The 12,148-nt window shown below is 37.3% G+C and overlaps 1 protein-coding gene across 1 annotated transcript in view; it reads right to left on the reverse strand.

Moving 5' to 3' along the window:
- Positions 1–11,898, reverse strand: part of LOC118827970 (tripartite motif-containing protein 10-like) — a 29,791-nt gene extending 17,893 nt beyond the window's left edge. Inside the window, exons 1-2 of the mRNA XM_036734330.1 lie at positions 11,771–11,898; positions 10,498–10,593 (exon numbers count right to left, since the gene is read on the reverse strand). Coding sequence (XP_036590225.1) covers positions 10,498–10,593; positions 11,771–11,773 — 99 coding nt within the window. The 5' untranslated portion in view covers positions 11,774–11,898. The remainder of the gene's footprint in view (positions 1–10,497; positions 10,594–11,770) is intronic.
- Positions 11,899–12,148: the final 250 nt, after the last annotated feature.

Here is a 12,148-nt window from a genome sequence, read left to right on the forward strand (position 1 = left end):
TGACACTCTAATCAAATAATAAATGATTTCTTTTGAAGTCTCCTTTATGTCATCAGAGAACTTAACATAGCCTTTTGGTATTCAGGGCAATTGGTCTCACAGAATCAGTTGTGTCCTTTCCACCCTTTATTTTCCTTTCTTATCCATGCCTCTATAACAAATTTGCTTGCAATGCAACAGATAAATAAAAACAAGCTTATCTTTATCTGGACATACAAGTTATTATGAAAGTATGGAGAGTAAATAAACCAGGTTTAAAAAGAACATGAACCTTAGAGGATTATGATGACAAAGGAGTGGAGGAAGTAGAGAACTGATAAATTTGCCAAGTCCCAGACAAAAAAGAGACAGGCACATTCAGGCAAACAGCAAATTCTGTCCAGGAGGATCAATCAGCAATCATTTGTTAAGTTCCTATTATGTGTCACGAAATGTTCTAAGGATACAAATGATTAAATATTTGTTTTAAAAGGATCTTTCCATTATATCTTTCACTATACTACATTCTTTGTTGCTGGCAATAGAAGCCTGCTAGCAACTAATTCCTTTCACTTCTGAACAACGTAAATCAACAAAGCAGACAAGGGTCCCCTGCTCATAAATATATTTGATACCATTGCCCATCCAGGTAGCCTCTCCTTTTGTTGTTATCAGCTCCCACCATGCATGCTTCTGTAGTCCTGTAACCCTCTCTCCAGGGAGGATCCTATGGAGCTCTGAAGTTTCCAGGATTCCATGTTTTCTTACAATTGGGTAAAGGTATAGATCCCAGCATCTCTGCTGCCAATATGTGACTATACTTTAACTTAAAATGCATTATATTACAAACTCCTTAAGTTCAGGGACCAGGTCATATCTCTCTGAAGTCCCAGCCTTTAGCATAGTGTTTTGCATATAATAGGCACTTAATATATATATATATGTACATATATACATATTAGAATCATAGAATTTTCAATATATATAAATACGTGTGTGTACTCCTAACATGTAGATAGTGCTTACTATGTGTCAAGTACCATGCTTAGCATTTTACAAATATCATCTCATGTGATCCTCACGACAAACCTGCAAGATAGGTAGCATTATCACCCTGATTTTACAGGTGAACTTGTAAAAATTTACAGTTTTACAGAAAACTGAGGCATAAATAAAGTGACTTGCCCAGGGTCACACATCTAGCAAGTATCTGAGGCTAGATTTGTACTTAAGTCTACCTGATTCCATTTAGTTTAAGTTCCTCATTTGTCAAATGTAGAGACTAAGGTCAGAAAAGTAATTTGCTCCAAATTATACAGGCAATGGCAAAATTAGGAGTAGCTTCCAGATTACTTAATTCCCATCCAATTCATCTAATCATTAGACTGTGATATTGAGAGCAAGGACTGTTTTTACCTGTTTTTTGTGTCCTACAGACTTAGCATAGTACCTGACACACAGCAGGTGTTGGGGATGCAAAGACAAAACGGACATGAGAAAGAAATGCAGATGGCAAAGGCCTATTTCCCTGTCATGTAAGGCTAGGTGAAGAACCTAGGGATGTTTATCCTGGAGAAGAGCATACGCAGGGGTGGCATAAGTTACCATCAAGGGTGGTAGTCATGTTAAAGCATTCGATGGGCAGTCATTCATGTGTAAGAGGAATTGGATTTGTTCTGCTTGGCCCCAGAGTCCAGAACCAGAAGCTTGTGTTTTAGAAGTTACAAGAGGCACATGTAGGCTTGCTATCAGGAAAAACCCTCAGTCTTGGACAGTTAGTACTATTCAAAACTGTGATAGGCTGCCTCAGAAAGTAACGGGTTCCCTCTTCCTGAGGGGGCACAATGTTACATAAACCTCATAAGGCGGGCAATGAGCTTTGAAATACCAAGCTGAGTCAGGATCTCGTGTTTTACCCTATCAGTGACAAGAAAGCTCTGAAAGCTCTTGAGTATAGGAGTAATAAGGTCAGCTTTGTGCTTTAAGAAGAACTGAAGTAGAGAAGGCTCAATTTTGTGGAGGATATATTGGAAAGGGGAGACTGTGGAAGCCAGAAGTCCAATTAGGAAGCTGTTGTGGCCTACAGCAGAAGCATCAAACATGCTGCCATGTGCAGCCCACAACACTCCCTAGGTGTGGCTGAAGCAGATTAGAATGTAATTGGGAAATATTTAACAAAATGAATAAAATATAATAAAACATAGATAATACTGCATTTTAAGACTAAGTCAACACACAACCTGCTGGAATCCTCATATATAGAGTAGTAGCCCTGGCTTCTATTTGAGTTTTGGCAAGAAAGAGGTGATATGGCCCTGAACTAAGGTGGTGACTACGTGAGTGGAGAGAGATGTGTGTTGCGGATGTAAAATCAACAAGACGTGGCAACTGATTCTATATTGGTAGGGTGGGGGGTGGAGTGGAGAGGAGGTGGGGGATGAGGAACAAGGAAGGGTTGGGAATGACTCCAAATTTGCTAACCTGGGTAACTAAAAGGATGCCAGGGCCTAATCCAGTGATATTTCCACTATTATCCCACTGTGATTGTTTAGTGGAGAGGAATACAAGGAGTTTTTAAGAACTTAATAATGAACATCAACATGTCTGAATTAGTCTTTAAAACTTGGATTTGTATGGTGCTGAGCGTACATTTGGCATTTAAAAAAAATACACTCATCAATCACTGTTTATTCAGTGCTTATATAGGAACTTTATGTACATTTGTACCAAATCAGATACTTAGGTATGGTTTTGTGCCTGCCTAACAATGAAGTCTGACATGCTGAGCAAAGTTAACATTAGCCAAATAGCAATTAAGGGAACAATGATTTCCCAGAGAACTCATTCTTTACCAAAGTCTACCGTGATTCTCAGACTCTTTTTATCAACCTCATACTTATACACACATCAGTATACATATATGTGTGCACGTGCACGCGCGCACACACACACACACACACACACACACACACGCACACACTACAGCCTGTTTTTTAGTACATTGTGTTCCTAGAAGCTACACTGTAGGTCAGATTTTCCTTATTCCACAAATAGTCTGGAGTTGCCCTCTTTTGACACTAGATGGTGTTTCTATATCAGTAAAAGGTGAAAAATGGACTGAGTATGCTTTGTTTACATGGGAGCTAGTGGAAATTGATGAAAGACTCAAAATGATGAATGAATGTGAGGCTGTGAAAATGTGGATCAAAAGTTTCCCAAAGGCAAAAGTAGGTTTGGGTACCATCAGATGAGCAGAAAAGTGAAATACAGGGTGGTCAAAAGCCCTGACTGCTTATATTTCCAAACTACTTGTATTGGCTTGTACTTGCTTATACATGTTTTTAAATTGTCTTTTTCAGGGATAGTCCTGTTTTCTTCATTAGACTACAAACTCATTCTCGTCATGGATAGCCTTCTCATTATTCTTTCTCTTTGCCAACATAGAACAAGCCCTTAATAAACATTACTGGCCAGCAGGCTCTTCTAAGAAGGAGTACGTCAGTAGAATATTTATGTAGTCCTTGAGGGAAGCGTCTCCTATGTTGTTTGTTTTGTTTTTGTATCCACAGCACCTATCACAGTTCCTTGAATATAGAATGAGCTTTGTTTAATTCAATAGCATTCGATGTCTTTTATGTGCAAGGCATGAGGCATTAGAGATATAACAACAAGAAACAAAATGTCCCTGCCATCAAGGGCCTTACATCTTGTGGTGGGAAACACCATGTATGAAGGTGCCTGAGACAGAGATGTAGAGGGAGAGCATTCCTAGTATTTGGCACAGCCTGTGCATGAAGAGAACAGATGTGTTGTGTACAAGAGATAACAAATAGGGCGGTTTGGCTATAATGTAGTAAAGGATATGAGAGAAACTAATGAATAAGTGTTTGAATATCAAATAGAGGAATTTGTGTTTTTCCCTAGAGGCCATACATAAGCATCTGGAGCGGGGGAGTCTTTGTCAGAAACACACTTTAGGAATATCAGTTTGACACCTGTGTGGAGGATGGTTTGGAGAGAGAAGAGACTAGAAGCAGGAAAGATCAATTAGGAATTATGGCAAAAACCTTTAGATGAGGAAAGACAAGGGCCTGAGCTAGACTTGTAGCTCTATGAGTGGAGGATGGAGAGGACATATAGGAGAGGTGTTGTAGATGCAGAATTGATTGATAGGACTTGGCAACTTATTGGATATGGAGGATGAGGAAACATGAAGAATCAATGATGGCTCAAGGGTTGTGAACCTGAATACCTGGAGGTATGGTAATATCATGAGTAGAAGTTTAAAAGAATGAGTAAAAGTTTAAAAAAAAAGTGAGTAAAAGTTGGGAAGAAGATAATAGGTTCTAATAGGTTCTATAGATGCCATATGGGAAATCCAGGTAGAGATAACTATCATATCAATGATGGTGATTTGAACAAAGGAAAAAAGAGAAAGCCTGGGTATATAGATTTGGCTCAACATTAGGAAAACTATAAAGATAATTTGACCATAGAAATAATAAAATAATTAAAAAACACACATGATAGTATCGACAGATACAGAAAAAGCTTTTGACAAAATACAACACTTATCTATGTTAGAAACATTAGAAAACATAGGAATAAATGGATCTTTCCTTTATATAGTAAACTATCTATTGAAAAACCAAAACTAGAATTATCTACAATGGAGAAATATTGGCAGTCATGGGTAAAGCAAGGATATCCATAGTCACCACTAATATTTAATATAGTTCTAGAAATGCTAGGTAGAGCAGTAATCCAAGAAAAAGAAATTGGTATCATCGATGTTGGTAATGAGGAAAGCAAATCATTGCTATTTGCAGATAAAAGGATTATTTATTCAGACAATCCTAGAGAGTCAACCAAAAATTAATTGAAACAATAAGTTGGATATAAAATAAACTGCCAAAAATTGTTAAAATTTCTATATATCTAACAAAGCCCAACAGTAAGAGATAGAAAAAGAAAGTTCATTCAAAATAACACTCAGGACTTAGCTATATACAACTAAAAACACTCTTTACAGAAATAAAAAGACAAATAATTGAAGAAATATCAATTCTTAATGTGTATACCATGCAAATGTATTATAAACTATAATATTATCTAAATTAATATATAGGTTAAGTATAATACTAATCAGAGTACCAATGGGGTTACTTTATATAACCATACAAATTAATAACAAAATTAATCTGGAAGAACAAAACATCAAGACTCTAAAGAGAATTAATTTTTAAAAAAAAAGATAAAAATTAAGGGGGCTTAGCAATATCTGATTTCGAACTATACTACAAAGCAGTTACCATCTGAAACACTTAGTACTGATTAAAAAAATAGAAAAGTTGATCAGAGAACAGATTTAAGTAAACAAAACTCGGAAGTAACTGAAAATAGCATGTGTTCAATAAACCCAAGGATATCAACTACTAGGGATATGTCTCCATAGTAAAACAAACAAAAAAAACCTGCTTAGAAAACTGGAAGGTAGTCAGATAGAAGTTCGTTTTAGATCAGTACCTTAAATCATGTAGCACAATAAACTCCAAGTGGATATATGACCTAATGACAGATATATCCAACCATATAGACACATATACACACTTACATAGGTACTGTGCTAAACAAGTACTGGAGATGCAAATACAAGAAAGTAAAATTGTGCTTGTTCTCAAGGAACTTCTATTCTCGTGGGAGAAGACAGTGTATATAGAGGCGCTTGTAAAGTTTAGGGGTATACTGGCTCAAGGCTGCCTAAGAGCTGAAATAGTCTAAGAATGAGTAAGCTGAGCATGAAGCAGGCAGAACTGGAGTTTTTGAAGAAATATCAATCCCATATACAAAAGCTTCTATCATTAAAAAAAATTAAGGAGAAAGGAAATAGATATTTTTTACAACTATGGATGAAAGAGAATGTTGCCTAAACAAGGGATAGATCAAAAAAGATAAGATAGAAGATTTTGATTACATAAAATTGAAAAACTTTAGCACAAACAAATAAATGCATTTATAAATAGAAGGGGAACAAATAGGAAAAACTCAGCAGATTTCTCTGATAAAGGTCTAATATTCAACTTATATAAAGAATTGATACAAAGATGTAAGAACAACATCCATGCCCCATTAGATAAATGGCCAAAGGATATGAATAAGTTAGTTCTCAAGTAAAGAAATACCCATAAATAAACATGAAAAATACTTCAAATCACTAATGATTAGAGAAATGTAAGTTAAAACAGTTCTGAGGTTTTCACTTTGTGCTCATCAGCTTGGTAAAGATGACAAGACAGTACAATTATTAGAAGGGATATGAGAGAAAAGTTATGTTAATACACTTCTGATAAGTCACTAAACTGTACCTAACCTTTGACTCAGTGACACCACTCTGTTAGCCATCTATTCCAAAGATAAAGAGAAAGGACCTATATGCACAAGAATTTTTCCAACACTTTCTGTAATAGCAAACAACTAAAAACAAAATATGTGCCAAACAATTGGGGAATGGCTGAACAAATTATAGTATATAAATGTAATAAGAGTATCATTGTACCCGAAGAAATGAAAAATACGACAGACTTAGAGAAACATGGAAAAATATGAACAAACTGACACAGAATGAAATGAGCAGGACTAGGAGAACAGTTGATGTGATGATAACAATAGTTTGAAAAATTTCAATTTTGATCAAAGCAGCAAACAATAATTATTTCATGAATACACTTCTCACTTCTTCAGAAAAGGACTTGTGATGCAGAATAATTAATAATATATAATATATATTATATATCATATATAAGCGATTAATTATATATCATGTATATATGTTTATTGGAGAAGGGACCTGTGATGCAGAATAATTAATAATATACAACATATATTATGTATCATATATAAGAGATTAATTATATATCATGTATACATGTTTATTGGAGAAGGAAATGGCAAACCTCTGTAATATCTGCCAAGAAAACCCCAAATGGGATCACAAAGAGTAAGACATGATAGAAACAACTAAACAACAACAACAAACAATAAATGTATGTATATAATGTTTTAACACATATACATAATCCGCTATTCTCAGATATGGCCAATGTATTGATTTGTTTTGCTGAACTGTACATAATTTATTAAAAGAGAAGGCTGGGGTGGGCGGGGCATGGAGCCAAGATGGCCACTGGAAAGCAGGGACTTGTGTGAGCTCCCACCCAGGTCCCTCCAAACACCTATAAAAATGGCTCTGAACAAATTCTAGAGCTGCAGAACCCACAAAATAGCAGAGGGAAGCGGGGCTCCAGCCCAGGACAGCCTGGATGGTCACTGGGTAAGGTCTATCACATGGAGCTGGGAGCGGAGCAGAGCAGGGCCCAGCGTAAGCCGCGCCCAGACCAACCAGACTGGGAGCCAGGCGGAACACGCCCCAGTGCTCTGAATCAGTGAGCTGTGGCAGTTACCAGACTTCTCAACTCACAAACACCAAAGACAACAGAGAAGGTTAGTGGGAAAAGCTGCTGGGTCAGAGTGGGGGTGCCCCAGGGGCAGCGGAGGTGGTACAGCTCTGAGGCTACTTCCAGAGCTACAGCGGCAGTTGCTTCTGGCCCCAGGCCCACCTGGTGGGAGGAATTAAGTGGCAGATCCCAGCGGGAGTGCAGAGCCAGCTTAGATCTGAGTCCGGTTCAGGTTGGCAGTTCTTGGTGGAGGAGAAGCGCTGGTCTGGCAGAACTTGCTGTGTAGTTCTGAAAACAACAGTGCATCCCCTCAAGCTTGGAACAAAGTACTCTCTACTCTACAAGCAGTCATACCTCAACGAAAAACTCAAGGGTTCAAGTAAGTTGACTGGGAACATGGCCAGGCAGTGAAAAAGGATGCAGACTCAGACTCAGACTCTAGAATCTTTCTTTGGTGACAAAGAAGACCAAAACATACAGCTAGAAGAAGTCAACAAAGTCAAAGAGCCTACATCAAAAGCCTCCAAGAAAAACATGAACTGGTCTCAGGCCATGGAAGAGCTCAAAAAGGATTTGGAAAAGCAAGTTAGAGAAGTAGAGGAAAAATTGGGAAGAGAAATGAGAGTGATGTGAGAAAACCATGAAAAACAAGTCAATGACTGGCTAAAGTTGACCCAAAAAAATACTGAAGAAAATGACACCTTAAAAAATAGACTAAATCAAATGGCAAAAGAGCTCCAAAAAGCCAATGAAGAGAAGAATGCCTTGAAAGGCAGAATTAGTCAAATGGAAAAGGAGGTCCAAAAGACCACTGAAGAAAATACTACCTTAAAAATTAGATTGGAACAAGTGGAAGGTAGTGACTTGATGAGAAATCAAGATATTATAAAACAGAACCAAAGGAATGAAAAAATGGAAGACAATGTGAAATATCTCATTGGGAAAACTACTGACCTGGAAAATAGGTCCAGGAGAGATAATTTAAAAATTATTGGACTACCTGAAAGTCATGATCAAAAAAAGAGCCTAGATATCATCTTTCAAGAAATTATCAAGGAGAACTGTCCTGATATTCTAGAGCCAGAGGGTAAAATAGAAATGGAAAGAATCCACTGATCGCCTCCTCAAAAAGATCCCAAAAAGAAAACTCCTAAGAATATTGTTGCCAAATTCCAGAGCTCCCAGATCAAGGAGAAAATACTGCAAGCAGCCAGAAAGAAACAATTTGAGTATTGTGGAAATACAATCAGGATAATACAAGATCTAGCAGCTTCTACATTAAGGGATCAAAGGGCTTGGAGTATGATATTCTGGAGGTCAATGGAGCTAGGATTAAAACGAAGAATACCCAGCAAAACTGAGTATCATGCTCCAAGGCAAAATATGGACTTTCAATAAAATAGAGGACTTTCAAGCTTTCTCAGTGAAAAGACCAGAGCTGAATAGAAAATTTGACTTTCAAACACAAGAATCAAGAGAAGCATGAAAAGGGAAACAAGAAAGAGAAATCACAAGGGACTTACTAAAGTGGAACTGTTTTGTTTACATTCCTACATGAAAGATGATGTGTATAATTCATGAGACCTCAGTATTAGGATAGCTGAAGGGAACATACATATATAGAGAGACAGAGGGCACAGGGTGAGTTGAATATGAAGGGATGATATCTAAAAAAGTAAAATCAAATTAAGGGATAAGACAGGAATATATTGAGAGAGGGAGAAAGGGAGAGATAGAATGGGGTAAATTATCTGCCATAAAAGTGGCAAGAAAAAGCAGTTCTGTAGGAAGGGAAGAGGGGGCCGGTTAGGGGGAATGAGTGAATCTTGCTCTCATTGGATTTGACCTGAGGAGGTAATACCATACGTACTCAATTGGGTATCTTACCCCACAGAAAAGAAGGAGGAAGGAGATTAAAAAAAGTGGGGACAATAGAAGGGAGGGCATATGGGGGAGGAGGTAATCAAAAACAAACACTTTCAAAAAAGGTCAGGGTCAAGGGAGAAAATTGAATAAAGGGGGATAGGATAGGAAGGAGCAAAATATAGTTAGTCTTTCACAACATGAGTATTGTGGAAGGGTTTTATATAATGATACACATGTGGCCTATGTTGAATTGCTTGCCTTCTTAGGGAGGGTGGGTGGGGAGGGAAGAGGGGAGAGAATTTGGTACTCAAAGTTTTCAAAACAGATGTTCAAAAAAAAAGTTTTTGCATGCAACTAGGAAATAAGATATACAGGCAATGGGGCATAGAAATCTATATTTCCCTATAAGAAAGTAAGGGAAAAGGGGATGGGGGGGAGTGGGGTGACAGAAGGGAGGGCTGACTGGGGAATGGGGCAACCAGAATATATGCCATCTTGGAGTGGGGGGGTAGAAATGGGGAGAAATTTTGTAATTCAAACTCTTGTGAAAACCAGTGGTGAAAACAAAAAATATTAAATAAATAAATAAATAATCCAAAAAAAAAAAAAAGAAAAGGCTTCTATTTGGGGAAGTCAATGGGAGGTGGGAGGTAGTAAATACATACAAAAATAAAACATTTTTAAATGCACATAAGAAAACAAAAAAAGCATAGAAGGGACATGGACAAATGGATCCATTTTGTTACTACCATATATATATATATATATATATATATATACATATATATACACATATATATACATATACATATATATATATATGTGGGTATGTGTATACACCTATACCCCCATATGTATACATATATGTATGTACATACAAACATATAGAGACAGAGTTAGAAAACAAACTTTACATGAAAGATCATGGTTTCTTTATACAAGCCTCTTATTCTTTTCTGAATATTGAAGTATTTAAATTGCTGATGGCTGTTAAGCTCAGAAATCGGTTTTTTTCTTTAATGTAAAATGTAGATTTGACAAATGTTTGTTCCATCGAATTTAACAATTTCATGCAACACTAGGAGGAACTTTTTACCAAGCGCAATTAATTCTCTTTCTGGAGATCACATGCTACTCACTATTGTACTAAGGATGAGTGTCTGAGAAAACCAGCTGAGGAGCCATGCCCTCTTCCTACCAGTAGTTCCTGGCTCTTCCTTACTCCTCTAACTTCAAGTTCCAAAACAGTATCCCTCTTTTTCTTCACCATCTCCAAAGGGTTTTCAATTTTTTCCTAAAGAAGCAAAGGATTAGGAGTCTGTTTTCAACTTTGAGAACTTTTAAAAACCAGGGTGCTGCTCAATGGCTTCAACTTAGATTCAGTTTAAAGTAAGTACATCATCATATACAATCACTGAGTTAGATGGAATTTTAGAGATCGTCTAGTCTACACCCCTCTTCTACAGATGATGAAGCTGAGTCCTAGCTAGATGAAGTGATTTGACTGAAGTCACACAGCCAAATGGAGGAGCTGAATTTATTGTCCCCTGGCTTCCTAGGCCAGTGATCTTTCCACTCTTCTATGCTGCTACACTCATGATTCCTAATTTAAAAGAATAGCTAGTAGGGAATGGGAGGTTCTGAGACTTAAGGCCTGGAGAACAAGTGTGTATTACTTGATGGAACTAAAATTGGGGTTATCAGTATTACCTTGAAGGGCTAGGGTGACATAAAAGATGCATTGGCAACCTTTAACTAGTGGCTCGAGGTCCTGCCTCCTAGTCTTTTTGTATGCTGATGAAGGACAGAAGATGCTGGTGAACGTGATAAGTAGAGTGCTAGTACCAACTCTTACAGGAATGAGGTGTCATTGCACTGATTCTTTTGGGAAGGTGACCAAAACAACTTGTGATATAAGCAGAAGATGCCTTGTGGCCCTCTCCATTCCTCCTTTTTCATTGCCCCAAGGTATACAATGAATGACCCATTCTATTTCTTATTTAACATAGCTTTTTTTTTGAGTTGAATAAATTTATTTTAATTCACAAAGATAAATTTCAACTCAATATCAAAAAGAATAATGTATACAGTAGTGTTTTGTTTTGTAAACTCTAAAGATTCTATAAATGTCATCTATACTTGATACATATCACCAAATACACTGGGTTGTTTCACATAGCTTCATACTGAAGCACACTAACCTACTGACCCATACTTAAGACTAGCCCTCCTTGGAAGAATCACCTACTTTCCCAATCCTTTTCTCCCCATTCAAACTTGACCTGTCCTACCTCTCTTTTTCAGAGGCACCAGCTAATATTTATAATTAGTTCTAATAGGTTAACACATCTCCTGACATGTTTTGCATTTTAACAGAGAATTACCCAGAGGAGTAACTCTACTGGTAGGAATTTTAGTAGTAGAGAAATTTGGGAGCAAGGTAGAAATTCTAGCATTTTAAAAAATCATACCATTTTAGCTGTACATAAGAGGAGCCAGCCATGTATCACTGATGATATCTCTAAGCCCTCCCTCCCACTCCCCTGGATGAAAGACTATAGCAGAGTATATCCTTATAAAGGAGAGGGGTCCTGAGACATTGGTATATGTCACTCCACATCTGGTATATGTGGTACCATGTCTAAGTCCTGAGACCACAAAAATGGCATTGTGACCTCTAAAACCTTCTACCCACTAGGAGCAGGACTGATGAAGTTGTACTGGGCAAATCTCATTTCTGTGCTGGTTCAGGTATAATGTGGTTTGATGGAGTTGAACCAGGTTGTAGAAAGGCTCCCAGGTACCAGTGGGGTATTTCACATTAAGCTTACATGATTTTCAAGTGGTTT

Source organism: Trichosurus vulpecula, chromosome 8, assembly GCF_011100635.1.
Source record: "Trichosurus vulpecula isolate mTriVul1 chromosome 8, mTriVul1.pri, whole genome shotgun sequence".
Classification (NCBI taxonomy): Eukaryota; Metazoa; Chordata; class Mammalia; order Diprotodontia; family Phalangeridae; genus Trichosurus; species Trichosurus vulpecula.